The sequence below is a fragment of the Argopecten irradians genome, chromosome 5 (genome assembly GCF_041381155.1).
Source record: "Argopecten irradians isolate NY chromosome 5, Ai_NY, whole genome shotgun sequence".
Classification (NCBI taxonomy): Eukaryota; Metazoa; Mollusca; class Bivalvia; order Pectinida; family Pectinidae; genus Argopecten; species Argopecten irradians.
In genome coordinates this window covers 17,865,039-17,888,415 of record NC_091138.1, presented here as the reverse complement: position 1 = coordinate 17,888,415, position 23,377 = coordinate 17,865,039, and the positions used below count along the sequence as shown (strand labels likewise).

General features: G+C 37.1%; 1 protein-coding gene across 1 annotated transcript; it reads left to right on the top strand.

The window, feature by feature from the left end:
• The first annotated feature begins 2,253 nt into the window (after positions 1-2,253).
• LOC138323073 (voltage-dependent calcium channel gamma-5 subunit-like) lies at positions 2,254-22,630 on the top strand. Its single transcript, XM_069267410.1, has 5 exons — positions 2,254-3,445; positions 9,518-9,616; positions 14,895-15,029; positions 18,070-18,371; positions 19,011-22,630. The coding sequence occupies exons 1-4, from the start codon at positions 3,241-3,243 to the stop codon at positions 18,357-18,359; spliced, it is 729 nt and encodes a 242-aa protein (XP_069123511.1). The 5' UTR covers positions 2,254-3,240; the 3' UTR covers positions 18,360-18,371; positions 19,011-22,630.
• Positions 22,631-23,377: the final 747 nt, after the last annotated feature.

The window sequence follows — 23,377 nt, the reverse complement described above, 5'->3', positions numbered from 1 at the left end:
TCAAATTAATCCACGACCAAGAACTGTAAAAGGAGCGGGTCGGTGTGGCTTGTACGTATAGTGTTAAATACGACCGCTGACGCTCAGCTGATGTAACATGCATCTTTGGCTCAGTTGGTAGAACCGTGGATCATGTTCGATTCCTTGCCGGGACACTCAATAGGAATGTATATTTATCTCTACAAAACAGTTCACAGAAGGACTTTTAAGGGATTCAGTTGACTTTCATAAACACCAAACAGGTGGTAGGACACGTAATGTAAAACAACCAATAGTAAAAAAAATATATAATCAAATACGACAAACAACCAATAGAAAAAAATATATTATAATCAAATACGACAAACAACCAATAGTAAATAATATATTATAATCAAATACGACTAACAACCAATAGTAAAAAATATATAATCAAATACGACAAACAACCAATAGTAAAAAAATATATAATCAAATACGACAAACAACCAATAGTAAAAAATATATTATAATCAAATACGGCAAACAACCAATAGTAAATAATATATTATAATCAAATACGACTAACAACCAATAGTAAAAAATATATTATAATCAAATACGGCAAACAACCAATAGTAAATAATATATTATAATCAAATACGACAACCAACCAATAGTAAATAATATATTATCATCAAATACGACAAACAACCAATAGTAAATAATATATTATAATCAAATACGACAAACAACCAATAGTAAATAATATATTATAATCAAATACGGCAAACAACCAATAGTAAATAATATATTATAATCAAATACGACAAACAACCAATAGTAAAAAATATATTATAATCAAATACGACAAACAACCAATAGTAAATAATATATTATAATCAAATACGACAAACAACAATGAAACAAAATTGAAAGAAAATAGTTTTCAACAATATCAATATGAAAAACAAAATTAAATAGGCATTTAATTTACTAACGACAATATAAAATCGGCGGAGGGCAATAACTTTTAATTAAAATCAGCTCAAATAGACACTGTTATATTACTTCAATCCAATGCACTATAAAACAGACTATGGTAAATAAGATTGAGGAATCCATCCAACCCAATACTAGTAAAATAAAAGTAGCATCCTTCGCGAACAGATGTCTTCGGGAAATTTTAGTGACATATGCTGTTTCATAAGTTTAGCTGCACAATTCTTAGTGAATAAGGTTTGGTAATTGAAATTGGTATTTATGATATACTTTAATCATAGCGTATGTTATAATCACAGATGTGACATTAATGTCTGCATTACAAGTATAATTAGGGTAGTTATAACTTTCTGAATTTTGTTGCATCGTAATGCTAATACCTCCCATAATACATGGTGATGCTAATACCTCCCATAATACATGGTGATGCTAATACCTCCCATAATACATCGTGATGCTAATACCTCTTATAATACATTGTGATGCTAATACCTCCAATAATACATGGTGATGCTAATACCTCTTATAATACATCGTAATGCTAATACCTCCCATAATACATTGTGATGCTAATACCTCCCATAATACATTGTGATGCTAATACCTCTTATAATACATCGTGATGCTAATACCTCCCATAATACATGGTGATGCTAATACCTCCCATAATACATTGTGATGCTAATACCTCCCATAATACATTGTGATGCTAATACCTCCCATAATACATGGTGATGCTAATACCTCTTATAATACATCGTAATGCTAATACCTCCCAAAATACATAGTGATGCTAATACCTCCCATAATACATGGTGATGCTAATACCTCCAATAATACATCGTGATGCTAATACCTCCCATGATACATGGTGATGCTAATACCTCCCATAATACATGGTGATGCTAATACCTCTTATAATACATCGTAATGCTAATACCTCCCATAATACACGGTGATGCTAATACCTCCCATAATACATGGTTATGCTAATACCTCCCATAATACATCGTAATGCTAATAACTCCCATAAAACATCGTGATGCTTGAAACCGTTTGCCTGAATAATTATTGGCACCAAAATGAAATTATAGTTATCATCAATTTAAAAAAATACGTTTCTTCAAATAATGTTGATATCATAGACTGTAGAGTATCATAACTTTATCTTCTATCGTGTGGTATGTCTATTCTTTTGAAAGTTTAATCAATTGCAATATTCATTGAATGGTTTAAATGAACAGGCTTTGAATGCACACGGAAACTGAGACTAGAACTGACAAATCGAACAATGAAAGAACAGCATTATGTGACGTCCTGCACTATATCACAACAGTGTATAATGTTAATTGTTTAAAAAGGGGATTTAATCTAAATTTCAGCCACATGACAAGTGATAAAAGTCTGCGATATTTGTTAGCGTACAGGAGTTCTACAGAGTATGGTGATATAGTAACTAGTATGTATCGATCGTGGGATTCATTGCTCATACACACGCTCCACTTTACAGCTTCCCCCTCACACTTCTCAGTCCGGAGGTCGGATAGGTCTAACGTCTGGTGTACGGACAGGTGAGACAACAGGTAAAGCGTATGAGGTGTCAAAAGTGGGTGTCAACATGTGTGTCGTGTTGTGTTGTCACAAATGCCAGAAACTACGAATATGGATTCTTCAGCGTCTTCAAAATAATGGATAGTGTCGCCACTGCCACGGATTATTTTCCTGTTGTCTATCCACTTATGTAGTGGTACATGTCGGTTCTACGTGCAAAATGCATATAAAGTCATTGGAGACTACAGGATTGTAATTCTACGTCAGAAAGTAAGTAGATAATTTGTCATTCAAACATTTGTCCATCATTGTCACTACTGTATAGTGAAGCCGCAGTACTCAACTCAAGTTTGTAGACGGTCAGACGCATTAGGCGCTGTAGTCTTAACGTAGAAGACTTGTGTTGGCTAGAATCCAGTTTACCAACAAAAAAACACTAGCTAGGTACGGATTTAGAACACTGGTGACAATGTGAAACTCCAAGGGACATCGGCAACTTAAACACGGGGCCCCATTAAACTAGGATTGGAGGAATGTAATGTCAGTGGCTAATGGCTGGTGAGACGTGTTGCTAGAGCGACACATTGAATCGTCACGTGACCAAGTGTCATAATCAACACTCACTCGTCCCATGTTTCGCACCATCGTCCGAATCAACAGGTGCAACCGAGGCTCACTTCCGGTGTCACGTGGTCAGATGGGTGAGCAAAGAACGACAACTGCCACAACATGCACTGCACTCCATGGACGTTAACGTTCGCATCTTTAGCGTTTTGCGCCGTGTCCATAGGCGCATTGGCGCTTGCGGTGGGAACGGACAACTGGCTTATCACACACGAGTTTCTATACGCGGAAGGGTTTTTTAATGGTACCAAAATTCTGCAACCTCTTTACTTAACAACTAAAATTGGACTATGGCGGACGTGTACGAAAGGTGAGCAACTTTTCAACTTACATTCTTCTAACATATCTACACAACGTTGACATTAAAAATGTTATGAACATGGCATCACTATTCAGGTAAAAGTTACAAGTGAAAATTGCACATAATTCTTATTCGTATGTCTATGAATCCTAAGATTTAGTTGTAAGATTTAAGCTGTTTGATTGAATAAACTATATATATAAATATATGGACCGAGTTTAATGTGTTGTTCTACATTCCTCATGAAATTTATGACAAAAAGTAGTGACAAATTCCACAACATTGTTAAGTATTTTGATCAATACTATTGAAAATCCAAATCGTTGATCAATACGATTAAGCAGGTACAACACGTACACTGTACCCTTACCCAAGTCAAAGTCACACACATTAAACAAATGCAATACATGATCACTGAGGAGTTGATGAAATTATTTTTTAGACTCGAACATGCATCTGATAATGTTAACAAAACTGTAAGAGCGATTTGAGTAGTTCTAGACAAAAAAAATCTTTGCACCGGCAAGGGTCAGGGTTCGGCATACAAGGCTATGTGTAATTGCGATTGAACATTTCACACACATTTGACTACAGTGGGCTGTTCTGACATATCACAATAAAACTAACTAATCTAATTTCCATTAGAACTGGTTTGTTTCCGAAATATGTGCAAGTTTTAATGTCTTCTTAGACTGAATTGTCCCTTTAAAACGAAATCGTTGAATCATTAATATGATTAAGATAATTTCTTGCATCTTCCTTACCTACGTTTCTTATCACCTACAAAACAAAATTGTAAAATAATTGCTGATTAAGTAAATAACTTTCTTCAAGCTCAAAATGAAGAAAATACAAATAACACAATTTAACACACAAAATTAACATAAGATGCGTACGTCATCAACAACAGTACACACACGTACAAACATTGTAGCCATGTACATTTGTAAGTACACGTTACTGTCACACATAGACATCACACCAACATTGTAACCATGCACGTACACGTTACTGTCATACACATATATCACATCAAAATTGTAACCAGGTACGTACATGTAACTGTCACACATATACATCACATCAACATTCTAACCATGTACGTACACGTTACTGTCATACACATATATCACATCAAAATTGTAACCAGGTATGTACACGTTATTTTCACATACATATATCACACAAACATTGTAACAAGTACGTACACGTTACAGTCACACATACATCACACCGACATTTTAACCATGCACGAACACGTTCCTGTCACACACATACATCACACCGACATTTTAACAATGCACGTACACGTTCCTGTCACACACATACATCACACCAACATTTTAATCATGTACGTGCACGTTACTGTCATACATATACATCACATCAATATTTTAACCATGTACTAACACGTTACTGTCATACACATACATCACACCAACATTGTAACCAGGTACGTACACATAACTGTCATACATATACATCACACCAACATTGTAACCAGGTACGTACACGTTACTGTCACACACATACATCACACCAATATTTTAACCATGTACTAACACGTTACTGTCATACACATACATCACGCCGACATGGTAACCAGGAACGTACAGGTTACTGTCACACACATACATCACACCAGCATTGTAGTCATGTATGTACACGTTACTGTCAAATATATACATCACACCAACATTGTAACCAGGTACGTACTTGTTACTGTCACACACATACATTACACCAACATCGTAGTCATGTATGTACACGTTACTATCACACACATACATCACACCAACGTTACTGTCAAATATATACATCACACCAACATTGTAACCAGGTACGTACATGTTACTGTCACACACATACATTACACCAACAACGTAGTCATGTATGTACACGTTACTATCACACACATACATCACACCAACATCGTAGTCATGTATGTACACCTTACTATCACACATATACATCACACCAACATTGTAACCAGGTACGTACATGTAACTGTCACACATATACATCACACCAACAGTCTAACCAGGTACGTACACGTTACTGTCATACACATACATCAAACAGACATTCTAACCAGGTACGTACACGTTACTGTCACACACATACATCACATCAACATTGTAACCATGTACGTACACGTTACTGTCACACACATACATCACACCAACATTGTAACCATGCACGTACACATTACCGTCATACACATACATCACACCAACATTGTAACCAAGTACGTACACGTAACTGTCACACATATACATCACACCAACATTGTAACCAGGTACGTACACATTACTGTCACACACATACATCCTACCAACATTGTAACCAAGTACGTAAACGTAACTGTCACACATATACATCACACCAACATTGTAACCAGGTACGTACACGTTACTGTCACACACATACATCACACAAATATTTTAACCATGTTTGTACACGTTACCGTCATACACATACATCACACCAACATTCTAACCAGGTACGTACACGTTTCTGTCACACACATACATCACACCAATATTTTAACCATGTACATACACGTTACTGTCACACATATACATCACACCAACATTGTAACCAGGTACGTACACGTTACTGTCACACATTTACATCACACCAACATTGTAACCACTAACGTACACGTTACTGTCACACATATATATCACACCAACATTCTAACCATGTCCGTACACGTTACTGTCACACACATACATCACACCAATATTCTAACCATGTATGTACATGTTACTGTCACACACATACATCACACCAATATTTTAACCATGTACGTACACGTTACCGTCATACACATACATCACACCAACATTGTAACCAGGTACGTACGTGTAACTGTCACACATATACATCACACCAACATTCCAACCATGTACGCACATGTGTACTGTCACACATACATCACACCAACATTGTAACCATGCACGTACACGTTCCTGTCACACATACATCACACCGACATTCTAACGATGCACGTACACGTTCCTGTCACACACATACATCACACCAACATTGTAACCAGGTACGTACACATAACTGTCATACATATACATCACGCCAACATTGTAACCAAGTACGTACACGTTACTGTCTTACAAATACATCACACCAATATTTTAACCATGTACGCACACGTTACTGTCATACACATACATCACGCCGACATGGTAACCAGGAACGTACAGGTTACTGTCACACACATACATCACACCAACATTGTAGTCATGTATGTACACGTTACTGTCAAATATATACATCACACCAACATTGTAACCAGGTACGTACATGTTACTGTCACACACATACATCACACCAATACTTTAACCATGTACGTACACGTTACTGTCATACACATACATCAAACAGACATTCTAACCATGTACGTACACGTTACTGTAACACATACATCCTACCAACATTGTAACCATGTACGTACACGTTACTGTCATACACATACATAACATCAAAATTGTAACCATGTACGTACACGTTACTGTTACACACATACATCACACCAACATTCCAACCATGTACATACACGTTACTGTCACACACATACATCACACGAACATTGTAACCAGGTACGTACACGTTACTGTCACACACATACATCACATCAACATTGTAACCATGTACGTACACGTTACTGTCATACACATACATCACACCAACATTGTAACCATGTACGTACACGTTACTGTCATACACATACATCACACCAACATTGTAACCATGCACGTACACGTTATTGTCACACACATACATCACATCAACATTGTAACCATGTACGTACACGTTACTGTCATACACATACATCACACCAACATTGTAACCATGTACGTACACGTTACTGTCATACACATACATCACACCAACATTGTAACCATGCACGTACACGTTACTTTCACACATATACATCCTACCAACAGTTAGTATTTCACTATAGATCAAACGTAATACGTTCTGTTTTACAGATATCGAGTAATCATTGCTATATACAGATAATGTGAGTTATGATTACTTATTCACCTACCTCAGTAATTTCTACTTTATTTAAATATAATCCCAGTAATTACTATTCAAGTTACAGATAACCTCCGTTATAGCTACTCAAATTACAGATAACCTCAGTAATTACTACTTTATTTGCAGAAGACCTCAGTAATTACTACTTTTGTTAGTAACTATTACGTTATATACGGATAACCTAAGTAATAACTACTTTATATACAGATAACCCTAGTAATTAATACTTTAGTTACAGATAACCTCAGTAATTACTACTTTAGTTACAGATAACCTCAGTAACTATTACTTTATATACAGATAACCCTAGTAATTACTACTTTAGTTAGTAATTACTACTTTATATACGGATAACCTAAGTAATAACTACTTTATATACAGATAACCTCAGTAATTACTACTTTATATACAGATAACCCTAGTAATTACTACTTTAGTTACAGATAACCTCAGTAATTACTACTTTATATACAGATAACCCTAGTAATTACTACTTTAGCTAGTAATTACTACTTTATATACGGATAACCTAAGTAATAACTACTTTATATACAGATAACCTCAGTAATTACTACTTTATATACAGATAACCCCAGTAATCACTTCTTTAGTTACAGATAACCTCAGTAATTACAACTTTAGTTACAGATAACCTCAGTAATTACTACTTTATATACAGATAACCCCAGTAATCACTTCTTTAGTTACAGATAACCTCAGTAATCACTACTTTAGTTACAGATAACCTCAGTAATTACTACTTTAGTTACAGATAACCTCAGTAATTACTACTTTAGTTACAGATAACCTAAGTAATTACTACTTTAGTTACAGATAACCTCAGTAATTACTACTTTATATACAGATAACCCCAGTAATCACTTCTTTAGTTACAGATAACCTCAGTAATTACTATTTAAGTTACAGATAACCTCAGTAATTACTACTTTAGTTACAGATAACCTCAGTAATTACTACTTTATATACAGATAACCCCAGTAATCACTACTTTAGTTACATATAACCTCAGTAATTACTTCTTTAGTTAAAGATAACCCCAGTAATCACTACTTTAGTTACAGATAACCTCCGTTATAGCTACTAAAGTTACAGATAACCTCCGTTATAGCTACTTTAGTTACAGATAACCTCAGTAATTACTACTTTATATACAGATAACCCCAGTAATTACTTCTTTATTTACAGATAACCCCAGTAATTACTACTTTATTTACAGATAACCCCAGTAATTACTACTTTAGTTACATATAACCCCAGTAATTACTACTTTAGTTACAGATAACCCCAGTAATCACTACTTTAGTTACAGATAACCCCAGTAATCACTACTTTACCTGCAGATAACCTCAGTAACTATTACTTTATTTACAGATAACCTCAGTACCTATTACTTTATTTACAGATAACCTCAGTAATTACTACTTTGTTGACAGGTAACCTCAGTAATTCTTACTTTATTGACAGATAACCTCAGTAATTCTTACTATATTTACAGATCACTTCAGTAATTACCATTCTTGTTACAAATAATTCTTCAGTTACATATAACCTTAGTAATTATATCTTTTTTTATAGATTACCTCAGTAATTACTACTTTCTTTATCGATAACCTGAGTTACTTTATTTACAGATAACTTCAGTAATCACAACTTTATATCGATAACCACAGTAATTAGTACTTTAGTCAGTAACTATTACTTTATTTACAGATAACCACAGTAGTTACTACTTTATATACAGATAACCTCAGTTATTAGTAATTTATTTACAGATAACCTGAGTAATTAGTACTTTAGTTACAGATAACCTCAGTAATTACGACTTTAGTCAGTAACCATTACTTAATTACCGATAACCTCAGTAATAAGTACTTTAGTTATAGATAACATCAGTAATTATTACTTTAGTCAGTAACTATTACTTTATGTACAGATAACCACAGTAATTACTACTTTAGTTACATATAACCTCAGTAATTACTACTGTATTTACAGATAATACAAGTAATGACTATTTCTGTCTGGCCTTGGAGTACACCATTGACTACCATCGGACGAGACAGGAAAATCAGGCTATATCTAGCTCCATTGCAGGTACACGGTTTTAACCTTATTCGACCTGGCATTAGCCAGTAGCAATGTAATACAAAGTGTTTTTATCCCCCGCCCAACGAAGTTGGCGGGGATATACAAATGGGTTCCGTCCGTCCGTCCGTCCGTACGAACGGTTTCCGGAGCATAACTCTAAAACCAGTAGAAACTTCATACACACATTGGTCTTATGGTCTAGTAGTGCCTTTTGCTATTTTTAGATTTTCATTGTCTGCATTTTTTCCGTAACCATGGAAACATTGCTGAAAATATCATATTTTTTACCAGGTTCGTTTCCGGAGCATAACTCTAAAACCAGAAGAGATATTTCCACGAAACTTCATAGACACATTGGTCTTATGGTCTAGTAGTGCCTTTTGCTATTTTAAGGTTTTCACTTTTTGTACTTTTTTCTGTAACCATGGAAACATTGCTGAAAATGGCAGATTTTTGTGCAAGAATCGTTTCCGGAGCACAACTCTAAAACCAGCAGAGATATTTCCATGAAACTTCATAGACACATTGTTCTTATGGTCTAGTAGTGCCTTTTGCTATTTTTAGGTTTTCATTTTTTGCACTTTTTCCGTAACCATGGAAACATTGCTGAAAATATCATATTTTTGTACCAGGTTCGTTTCCGCAGCATAACTGGAAAACCGGTTGAGATATATGCACGGAACTCCATAGGCACATTAGTCTTATGGTCTAGTAGTGCCTTTTGCTATTTTAAGGTTTTCACTTTTTGTACTTTTTTCTGTAACCATGGAAACATTGCTGAAAATGGCAGATTTTTGCGTAAGAATCGTTTCCGGAGCACAACTCTAAAACCAGCAGAGATATTTCCATGAAACTTCATAGATACATTGTTCTTATGGTCTAGTAGTGCCTTTTGCTATTTTTAGGTTTTCACTTTTCGTGCTTTTTTCTGTAACCATAGAAACATTGCTGAAAATATCATATTTTTGTAGCAGGTTCATTTCCGGAGCATAACTCTAAAACCAGCAGAGATATTTCCACGAAACTTCATAGACACATTCTTTTTATGGTCTAGTCGTACCTTTTGCTATTTTTAGGTTTTCATTTTTTTCACTTTTTCCGTTACCATGGAGACATTGCTGAAAATATCATGGTAAATGGTAAATGTTACTTTGCAAAACTCCACCCATCATGGTGTATATAGTCTAATATAAATGTCAAGACTGTATACCTGATTCAACAATTGCAGCCCCGCTCTACTTGAATTATACACCATCATTCTTTAGCTCAACTTCCTTTTTCCTGGTTTTTTTCATACACATAAGTCTCCACAATCAAACTTACTTCAGCTTTGATATCTCCATTGGCGTGGGATCTGAATGACTATGTCCTTGTTCGTTATTCAAAACGTCATAACTATGTTCAATATAACATGTTCAATATAAAATCATTAGCCTTATTCAAACCTTAATCAGCCTTATTCAATAAATCATAAACTGTAACACATTATTCAATATGACATAATCCTGATTTAATCTGTCATAACCCTTTTTCAATAGATTATAGTCCTTATATGTCGTATGCCTAATTTAAAATGTCATATATTCCTTATTTTATGTCATAATCCTTATTGAACATTATAAGCTTTACCTAATGTTCAGGTAGGGCGTTAGAATTGTACCTGCTGCCCCTATTGCATGATCTTAAAACGCTACTAAATTTAGGATGTTATCTTTTCTCTTCTTCCTACCTGACTTTATGTTCCCCAATGCCTCCCTAGGCACCGCCTCACTTTGGCCTTGAGTTGAGCGTTCGCCCCTGTGAGTAAGGCTCTGTGTTCTGTCCTCAGACACACCAAAGTGTTTAATAGTGGTAGTTTCTGCTCCTGCTTAGCGCTCAGCAAACAGGGAGTGGGACGACTGGTTCGCCCGTTGTCAGTATAATGTGACTGGGTGGAGAGTGTTGCTTGGTGTCTTCGGCGGCATGCTTCCGTAATATAGCACTATAGAAAGGGCAATATTTCCACTATACAAGAAGACACAACACGAACATACCGCAGTCTATCAAAACATCCGCCTCGCACTTCACACACGCTACACACTGCTTACATGGGAGGCCGTCCTTACATGACCCTAGCTATTAATAGGACGTTAAAATAATCAATCAACCCTAATGCCATAATTCCTATTCAATCTGTTATAAGCCTTACTCAATGTCATAACACATGCTACAAGAGATCACCCACCAAAGAATGATATATATCTGACAAAGGAAAGATGGATCTTTTCTCTACTTTTTAAACTTTTCCAAACATACTACATATAAAATTTGAGACAGATCGCTTCAGTACCTTTTGAGAAATAGCGGTAACAAACTTCAACTATCAAAATCCAAGATGACTCCTTTGCGGCCATCTTGTCGATCAATCGGTCCCAAATCGCAATATGCACAACTAGGGCCCTAGGGGAACCTACATGTGAAATTTGAGAAAGATCCATTCAATACTTTCTGAGAAATAGCGATAACAAACTTTGAATATCAAAATCTAAGATGGCTGCCTGACAGCAATCTTGTTGACCGATCGGTCCCAAATCACAATATGCACAACTAGGGCCCTCGGGGAACCTACGTATGAATTTTGAGATAGATCCCTTCAGTACTTTCTGAGAAATAGCGATAACAAACTGAATAAGTTTTAACAAAATCCAAGATGGCTGCCTGGCGGCCATCTTGTTGACCGATCGGTCCCAAAATAAAATATGCACAACCAGGTCCCTAGGGGAACCTACATATAAAATTTGAGACAGATCCCTTCAGTACTATCTGAGAAATAGCGATAACAAACTTTAACTATCAAAATCTAAGATGGCGGCCTGGCGACCATCTTTTGGATGGCGGCCTGGCGGCCATCTTGTTCACCGATTGGTCCAAAAATGCAATATGCACAACTAGGGCCCTAAGGGAACCTACATATTAAATTTGAGAAAGATCCCTTCAGCATTTTTTGAGAAATAGGGATATCAAACCTTGACTATCAAAATCCAAGATGGCTGCCTGACAGCAATCTTGTTGACCGATCGGTCCCAAATCACAATATGCACAACTAGGGCCCTCGGGGAACCTACGTATGAATTTTGAGATAGATCCCTTCAGTACTTTCTGAGAAATAGCGATAACAAACTGAATAAGTTTTAACAAAATCCAAGATGGCTGCCTGGCGGCCATCTTGTTGACCGATCGGTCCCAAAATAAAATATGCACAACCAGGTCCCTAGGGGAACCTACATATAAAATTTGAGACAGATCCCTTCAGTACTATCTGAGAAATAGCGATAACAAACTTTAACTATCAAAATCTAAGATGGCGGCCTGGCGACCATCTTTTGGATGGCGGCCTGGCGGCCATCTTGTTCACCGATTGGTCCAAAAATGCAATATGCACAACTAGGGCCCTAAGGGAACCTACATATTAAATTTGAGAAAGATCCCTTCAGCATTTTTTGAGAAATAGGGATATCAAACCTTGACTATCAAAATCCAAGATGGCTGCCTGACAGCAATCTTGTTGACCGATCGGTCCCAAATCACAATATGCACAACTAGGGCCCTCGGGGAACCTACGTATGAATTTTGAGATAGATCCCTTCAGTACTTTCTGAGAAATAGCGATAACAAACTGAATAAGTTTTAACAAAATCCAAGATGGCTGCCTGGCGGCCATCTTGTTGACCGATCGGTCCCAAAATAAAATATGCACAACCAGGTCCCTAGGGGAACCTACATATAAAATTTGAGACAGATCCCTTCAGTACTATCTGAGAAATAGCGATAACAAACTTTAACTATCAAAATCTAAGATGGCGGCCTGGCGACCATCTTGTTTTTCCTATCAGCCTCAAAATCTTTATGGTACAACTAGGGACCAAGGGTAACCTCCATGTGAAGTTTGAACAAAATCCCTTCAGTAGTTCTCAAGAAATATCGATAACAAACTTCAACTGCCAAAATCAAAGATGGCTGTCTGGCGGCCATCTTGTTTTTCCGATCAGCCTCAAAATCCGTATGGCACAACTAGGGACCAAGGGTAACCTCCATGTGAAGTTTGAACAAAATCCCTTCAGTAGTTCTCAAGAAATATCGATAAACACTTCAACTGCCAAAATCAAAGATTGCTGTCTGGCGGCCATCTTGTTTTTCCGATCAGCCTCAAAATCTGTATGGCACAACTAGGGACCAAGGGTAACCTCCATGTGAAGTTTGAACAAAATCCCTTTAGTAGTTCTCAAGAAATATTGATAACAAACTTCAACTGCCAAAATCAAAGATGGCTGCCTGGCGGCCATCTTGTTTTTCCGATCAGCCTCAAAATCTGTATGGCACAACTAGGGACCAAGGGTAACCTCCATGTGAAGTTTGAACAAAATCCCTTCAGTAGTTCTCAAGAGATATCGATAACAATCTTCAACTGCCAAAATCAAAGATGGCTGCCTGGCGGCCATCTTGTTTTTCCGATCAGCCACAAAATCTGTATGGCACAAATATGGACCAAGGGGACCCTCCATGTGAAGTTTGAACAAAATCCCTGCAGTAGTTAAGAAATAGTGATAACAAGCATTGTTTACGGACGGACCACGGACCACGGACGCAGGGCGATTTGAATAGCCCACCATCTGATGATGGTGGGCTAAAAATCTGCCATAAGCTTTATCTAATCATTATTTGCCCTAATTCTGTTTTGATCCATGAGAACTCTATCCAGATATTAATGGTAACATGCTCCGTCATGAGCCTCTGCGCTATATCGGCTACATCAATTTCTCTTCATCAATCTGTTATTTTTTGCTTCTAAATCTGTTTTCTTTTCTCTCTCTTCAATGTTTGTGTATATCTAGGTTTATTTTCTACATTTCTGTGTATATCTCTTTCGTTCATGCCTCTGTTTTATTGTGTATGGATACTTACAGTGTAAAAGCAGCAGGTCAGTGTAGCTTGTCACTCAGATGACGGAGTATGCCTCTTTAGCTCAGTCGGTAGAGTTGCAGTTTTTCACGCCGAGTCGGGGCATTCGACAGGAATGTGTATTTTCCTTGTTCTTTTACGTTAGCTTTTATGTTCTACAGTGTGTGCGTGTTTTTCCCCCACTTCAAATCATAGTCTAGCATTATGAGGCGCGGCATTAGACAATAACTACACAATATTTTATTTCTTGAGTATTGTTTGAAGTTTTGGTGACACATGCAGACTGTTCCAACATCAAAGTAATATTAAATGTTGTAATCTTATTTATGATGTGGTCTTATTTCAGAGGCCCAGCTCGGCGCCACACCCTTTTTCGTGACAAGTCTCGTGCTGGCTTTGTGTTCCGGTGTGTTTAGTGTGATGGGCACCCTACAACGCAATGTCAAGGCCATAATGTCTGCAGTGTTATCTATACTTCAAGGTCAGTCAAGTAATGTCAATGCCTAAATGACAGCAGTGTTATATTTACTCCAACGTCAGTAACACAATGTCAAGATCCTCAATGCCAGTACTAAAGTAATATCGAGTTCAGCTAGGTCTATACTGTCTATACCTTACGGTCAGCACAACCACAACGTTGTATGATGTCAGCTATCGTTACAGCATAGGTATTTAGCACGCTGGTAAGTCAAAGACCCATTATAGACTAATATATAGAGAAAGGTAAGGAACTCCTCCGTTATGCAAAATTGGGAATTTAGTTCAAAGTGTTCAGACCAGATATTTCGACAGCTTCGGTCTTAATTGAAAGTTAAGATGTTAAACTTCAAGATGATAACAAGAAATCCTACTGAACTAGTCCACTTTTTTTTACAAACAGCCTCGAAACTTGAAAAATTGACGAACTTTACTTAGTCGGACACGATCGAGAACATTTTTGCAAACGAAAATGTCTATTCGCTACACTGAAAACACGGCAGCCTACAATAACAGGCTTTGATATAAACAAACATCAGGTGAAAACAAACGTATTTACTTGTTTTACGCTTCGTTCAAATCCCCCTCTCGTGGTCCTTATGTCGTTTTTCAGTGCTTATAGTTATCCGGGTCAGGTTGACGGCCATTTTGCCACTATTTTGAAAGTTTTGTAAAGCCTAATCTCATTGGCAGAGTTAAAACCAACCAACCAATGAGATTAGGCTTTACATAACTTTCAAGATAGAGGCAAAATGACCATCAACCTGACCTGGATAACTATTAGTTTGTTTGTTTGTTTGTTTGGTTATTTTAACGTCCTATTAACAGCCAGGGTCATGTAAGGACGGCCTCCCATGCAGTGTGTAGCGTGTATGAAGTGCGAGGTGCGTGTTTTGGGCGACTGCGGTATGTTCGTGTAGTGTCTTCTTGTTTAGTGAAACTGTTGTCCTTTCAATAGTGCTATATCACTGAAGCATGCCGCCGAAGAAACTAAGCAACACACCCCACCCGGTCACATTGTACTGACAACGGGCGAACCAGTCGTCCCACTCCCTGTTTGCTGAGCGCTAAGCAGGAGCAGAAACTACCACTTTTATAGACTTTGGTGTGTCTCGGCCAGGGGACAGAACCAACAGTCTTCCTCATAAGGGCGAACGCTCAACAAAAGGACAAAAGTTCGGGCGGTGCCAAGGGAGGCGTTAGGAAACAAAGTCAGTTAGGAAGAAGAGAAAAGATAATATATAATAAAATATGATGAATGTCCGAGTTTGCAATGCTCCAACTTCAGGATGGTCCGAGTTCTCCCGTAACGTCAGCTACACTTTCTGTATAAAAGTACTACTTTCTCAACAGATATCGTCAGTAATGCCGACTACAGTCACACTGACACATATGCTTCCTGTTCTTACTGCCGCTGTTCTGCAGTTACGGCTTAACAATTGTTCCTGCTGTCCCCATTTCACGATATCGTAAAAGGCGACAAAATTTAAGATCCTATCTTTCCCTTTATATATATATATATACGTACCGTCACACTTTTGGTCATGACTCATATGAGGATTGCTCTCTTGGTTCCATTATGCTATTGTCTATAAAAGTGGCTGTTTCTGCTCCTACATAGCGCTTAGCGTAAAAATTATCTTAATTTTTCCGTGGGTAATTCTCTTTAAAAAAAAGATGTTTCATTAATTTTGAAACTAAAATAAAGTCCTGGTTTAGAAATAGGCAGTCCCGCACATAATAACGGAAATTATAAATTACAATATCAAAGTAAGATAATTCAGAGAAAAATGATAAAAACTCGACAATATATTGATTTCACATTTCTTTCTAATAACTAAACCCACAGAAATTTGTCTAACATTCCACCACTATAGCATTGCTTCATGAATCTTTTTCTCAGTCTCTCACTCACGCCCAGTATAACCGACCCCCTACCTAAATAATGCATGATTTTAATTTTCCTTCTATGCATTGCTATATTTAAAATTTTCGTTTCCTCAAACATGATATCATTGCTCCAGTGTTCCCGCCATGGCACAGATTAACAGCATCTGGTGCTAATATTCCAGTGTCACATTTCTCAACCAGCCGAACGCAGTGTAATTACCTTTTACTCTCAGCTAGGCTCCGTAACGAAGAAGGACGACGCCTGGCAGAGAGAAGCGGTACTCTAGCATGTCTAATACGTAACCGTGTTAAAGAGAGTACATCTTCTAATTCTTCGACTTGTTTTATCCGCTATTTTTGTGTGCCATACTTCAAGCGAACCGACACCTCCATATACTGCCGCTGAATAATGGCCTTGACCTTCAGTAGACCCGCGATAGTTCGGACGTCGATAATCTGGAAAACTCACAGTCCGGACGGAAATATCTGGGAATGGTTTTTATTGTTGACCAAGTAAATGTAATCCGGTGAAAATTCACAATCCGGACGGATTGAGCAGAGGATGCAAATGCCCGGTTTATCGAGGATCCACTGTATACAATTATCGTACCAAATACTGACATTAACCTCGGTATGCTATTTCGAAGTATATTCATATTAGTAAGTGACATTGCACTTGATTTGTTATTTTCTAACAGTATCTGACATTGGCCTGCAGATAGGGCGTTAGAATTGCACCTGCTGCCCCTATTGCATGATCGTAAAAGGCGACTAAATTTAGGATCTTTTCTTCCTGACTGACTTTGTTTCATAATGCCTACCTTGGCACCACCTCACTTTTGACCTTTGGGTGAACGCTTGCACCTGTAAGGAAGGTTCTGGGTTCTGTCCCCTGGCCGAGACACACCATTTGCGGTCAGCATTAAAGGAGTGGGACCACTGGTTTGCCCGTTATCAGTATACTGTGACCGGGTGGGGTGTGTTTCTTAGTGTCTTCGGTGACATTCATCAGTAATATGGCACTATAAAAAGGGCAAGAGTTTCTCTATACAAAAAGACAACACGAAAATGTCATGCTACCTGGTAATATATAGTTAAAACGTTCCGGTGTATCTGCTTTATGGTACATTACCTCCCTTTGCTCCTTATTTCAGGACTCTGTATGGCTGTGGGCATCATCTTATATATTACCTTTATCAATGACGAGGCCTCCCACGCCAAACCGGATACAGGAGACTTCCAGTACCAGTATAGTTGGTCCATTATCCTCGTGGGCCTGGCCTTCCTGGCCTCGCAATCCACAGCCATCGTCTGCGTAACGCTCTATCTCAAGCGTAACGCTAAGAAGGAGGACATGGTGAAGATCATCCCTGGTCTTGAGGACAAGATCAAAGACGATCCGGAACCCACTGGCGTCACAAACTACTCCACCCCTATATTTTAGGGATGGATACGGGTAGGTTATGTATACAAACTACAAATTTAAATTTAAATTTATTTGTATATATAAAAATGTATAAAAAAAATACTCGATGCTCCAAGGTTTACTGTCACTGACTTTATATCCACACCTGGACTATCTCATAGCTGAACTAAGGCAATGCAGGAGAAAAAAAGTGACCAATCACATGTCTGCAGAGGCTTCCTTCGAAGCGACGCCCAACTTCAAAGCAACACAGTCAACCACATGTACCGTTATAAAATTCCTTTGATGTACATTAAAGGACCAATTTTTTGGTATCTTCTGTTTGCATCTTGTTTTTACTTTGAGAAAATCGAGGTGTGTATATAACGTCAGTGATAGTAAACCCTAAAATATCTTGGATGGATAATTCCAAAAAAGTATCAAATCAAGGGAGAAATACATTGACCTTGCCTTATCTTTATCGTGAATGTATACTTTCTCGGCTGATTGTTGGCCATTATTTGAAGTTACGGGACAGACAGTCCACACAGAATTCTACGATATCGATGTATTTCAAATATCACCCTTGAACCAATGTCGTTTTAGCGACACAACTACTAAGTCATATCACTTAGTCATCCAAAAAATTAAAATATATAATAAAAGGTGTTTTGTTTTCGTTTCTTTTAGGAATAACTGAACCACACAACGTGCACTCCCCGTAGTGTCAATGTCATTCGAAGGTCACCAGAATAAACGTCGTACCAGTTACTGATGTTGTTTCTGACGAGGTTCATGGCTTTCTAATTGCCATTGTCCTTCACAAACCTCTAAGAAAATTGCCTTAGTGTGTTAGACGTCAGATATTAACAATGATTGACCTTTGACCTGTCATTGTACAAGAACGGGCCTTTAATTGTTCTTTGAAAACTAGATCTGCTTTCCGTCGGATGCTAGTTATAGCTGTAACACCAGTATCACGATATAACAACAATCTACGTCTTCCTTTCTCCGACAGCTTTCACGAACTGTGACGTCAAGTCACGAGGCTGCGTTCCAGTATCTACTGCTGACTATCCGACCAATCACATGTGGCCTGTCGGTGTTTTTTACGAGTTGTCTCCCTTGTGAAGCTTCAGTGTAACTGTGTTTGTTTTATAAATACGGACATGTTTTATACCGACAGCTTTTAAGTGTAAACAACTGTTTGTTATGCCACATTTTCGGCTAATGTGGTTTGTAAATACACAACGTATCTGATAAGCTTCTGAAACAAATTTATGATATTTGTACATTTATACCAAGATCTGGAGTATCCGGAACTCCTCGGAAATAGATATTACTGCATATTTCCACGATAATACACGATGAGTTAAGAATGAGATCTAGACTATTGCCTTTTAGCTGTAAAATACCGCACAACTCTATATTTACCCGCATGTCAAAATTAATCGCCGACTAGCTTTATTATCACCTGTTTCGTGAATCGTTATGTTGCAAAGTTAACCAAGTATGCTTTTCCAGTCTTATAAACATCCTCCTTAGCCACAAAATTGCATTTCTGTAATGGATCAAAGTCTATAACTCTGTTGGCCTTGTGGCACAATTGTGTATGAATCTGAACATGGTTAAAGATGTCCACGAAATGGTTTATCATATGTGAATCCTATCCAGTCTAATTAATGGGGAAATCTACCGGTAAGTTTGTTAATGAGAAATCTACCGGTATGTTTGATAATGGGAAATCTACCGGTATGTTTGTAAAAGGAAATCTACCGGTATGTTTGTTAAAGGAAATCTACCGGTATGTTTGTTAATGGGAAATCTACCGGTATGTTTGTTAATGGGAAATCTAACGGTATGTTTGTTAATGGGAAATCTACCGGTATGTTTGTTAATGGGAAATCTACCGGTATGTTTGTTAATGGGAAATCTACCGGTATGTTTGTTAATGGGAAACCTACCGGTATGTTTGTTAATGGGAAATCTACAGGTATGTTTGTTAATGGGAAATCTACCGGTATGTTTGTTAATTGGAAATCTACCGGTATGTTTGTTAATGGGAAATATACCGGTATGTTTGTTAAAGGAAATCTACCGGTATGTTTGTTAATGGGAAATCTACCGGTATGTTTGTTAATGGGAAATCTACAGGTATGTTTGTTAATGGGAAATCTACAGGTATGTTTGTTAATGGGAAATCTACCGGTATGTTTGTTAATGGGAAATCTACCGGTATGTTTGTTAATGGGAAATCTACAGGTATGTTTGTTAATGGGAAATCTACCGGTATGTTTGTTAATTGGAAATCTACCGGTATGTTTGTTAATGGGAAATCTACCGGTATGTTTGTAAAATGAAATCTACCGGTATGTGTGTTAATGGGAAATCTACCGGTATGGTTGTTAAAGGAAAGCTACCGGTATGTTTGTTAATGGGAAATCTACCGGTATGTTTGATAAAGGAAATCTACCGGTATGTTTGTTAAAGGAAATCTACCGGTATGTTTGTTAATGGGAAATCTACAGGTATGTTTGTTAATGGGAAATCTACCGGTATCTTTGATAATGGGAAATCTACCGGTATGTTTGTTAATGGGAAATCTACCGGTATGTTTGTTAATGGGAAATCTACCGGTATGTTTGTTAATGGGAAATCTACCGGTATGTTTGATAATGGGAAATCTACCGGTATGTTTGTTAAAGGAAATCTACCGGTATGTGTGTTAAAGGAAATCTACCGGTATGTTTGTTAATGGGCAGTACTCCCGTCAACGTGTACTGCAGTTCTACAGTTTTTCTTCAGTATAGCATATTTTCCAAACTTTGGTAGTTCGCAATGCCAACAGAGTTATAGACATTTGTTTTAGTATTACCAGGTTGAGTTGCCTCCCATCATCAACTCGCCTCTCTCAGAAGCATTTGCCTGTCGGGTGTATAGTCAGCATTAACCTATTGTAATGAACCCCTCAAACAACCTCACTTACAAACCAACATTTGACAGATGTGGTTTGGTCGGCATTCAGCCAAATGTGTACCTACTGTTTTCAATTGTTTCCGTCATAGTCATACTCCTAGAAACTGTATATGTTGATGAGACTGATTTCAATTGTTTCCGTCATAGTCATACTCCTAGAAACTGTATATGTTGATGAGACTGATTTCAATTGTTTCCGTCATAGTCATACTCCTAGAAACTGTATATGTTGATGAGACTGATTTCAATTGTTTCCGTCATAGTCATACTCCTAGAAACTGTATATGTTGATGAGACTGATTTCAATTGTTTCCGAACTGTATATGTTGATAAGACTGATTTCAATTGTTTCCGTCATAGTCATACTCCTAGAAACTGTATATGTTGATGAGACTGATTTCAATTGTTTCCGTCATAGTCATACTCCTAGAAACACTAGTCCGCTATTAAAACTAACCATACTCGAATGTTCAAAATGGTGAGCAGGTGATTATGGTCACTTTAAGCTGATTATAGAAACCTCTCTTAAAATTGTATGTAAAGTTATACGTTATATATAAGTATTCATTGTCAAATTACTTGTAAGAAGTGCATTGCCCTACATATTGAGAATAAAAATACATTTGGATTGCAATTTGCACTAGAACTTCTTGTACAGAAACACGGTAACTAGAGCAATACTATATAGTGTTTAACGTAAAAAAGAACCCATATATATGTGTGTACATGAACCTTAATATTCCATTGAAGAGAATTAGATATGATACGTGTATCTTACAACTGGGTGGGTGTTTATATTTGTGCATATAGTGTAGTCTACATTTATTTGGACCCAGCCTAATTCCTATAATGGTTTCTAATAGATGAGTATATGTCTAGATTGAAACGGTAAAAATTATACATTTTTGGTTATATATAACTTCCATAGAAAAGGTATTCATATATAAACTGTGCGTCACTTATTCACCAATTATGTATACCTTTGGTAGGGTTTTAGTACGGTAATAATACACTGTTATAAAAGGGTTGGTTGTCATTGAAGAATCATATGTGTTGATATTGACCCCATGGGCCTTTTCAGCTTACAAACTGTTTTGTGTAAAGTCCTGTGTCTGCGCTTGTTGGAGTGATTGAAAGTATGCGTGGTACGTATGTGTGTGGTGTATGTGCACGTGTTTTAACTATAAATACATGTAGCTATGTGTGATGTATATATAAACTCTACATTACAGCACGTTGGTTGTACTTTGTCCGACTGTGGCCTTCTGTATATTTACGGGCATCATCACTGTGAATTTTATGGTGGTATTTAATTAATAAACTACAAAAACTGACTCAATTGCTGTTATTTTTGCGGTCTGATATATTCAGACTTTGAAGACAGTTGAGAGCACAAGTGTTTGCATGTAGGTGTGTATGACCATTTTTTTCTAACTGAAACATTGATTTCTAAAATGGGGTTCTCTTTAAGTACAATCGCTTAAAGGGTCATGATATCCTTAGTCAAATTTACATCGATGGTAAAGAACGTTTTCTGTTTACTGACATCTCATTGTTTTGTGTGACGTCAGTTATTATCTTACTGACATTTCTCGTTGTTTTGTGTGACGTCTGTTATTATCTTACTGACATCTCTCGTTGTTTCGTCTGACGTCAGTTATTATCTTACTGACATCTCTCGTTGTTTTGTCTGACGTCTGTTATTATCTTACTAACATCTCTCATTGTTTTGTGTGACGTCAGTTATTATCTTACTGACATCTCATTGTTTTGTGTGACGTCAGTTATTATCTTACTGACATCTCATTGTTTTGTTACGTCAGTTATTATCTTATTGACATCTCTCATTGTTTTTTACGTCTGTTTTTATCGTATTGACATGTTTCATTGTTTTGTCTGACGTCTCTTATTATCTTGCTGAGATCTCTCTTTAGGGTTTTTTTTTTTTTTTTTTTTTACTTCTGTTATTATCTTATTGACATCTCTCATTGCATTTTCCGTCTGGTAACGTATGTTATAATCTTTCTGATATCTCTCATTATTTCCCTACATCTCTTTTACTTACATCTCCTTTTGCTTTA

Excerpts from the sequence above, each read along its gene's own strand:
- LOC138323073 (XM_069267410.1), top strand. The coding sequence starts at position 3,241 with ATGCACTGCACTCCATGGACGTTAACGTTCGCATCTTTAGCGTTTTGC. Across the intron at positions 3,446-9,517 it reads ATGGCGGACGTGTACGAAAG|ATAATACAAGTAATGACTAT; the intron begins GTGAGCAACTTT and ends CTGTATTTACAG. Across the intron at positions 15,030-18,069 it reads AGTGTTATCTATACTTCAAG|GACTCTGTATGGCTGTGGGC; the intron begins GTCAGTCAAGTA and ends TCCTTATTTCAG.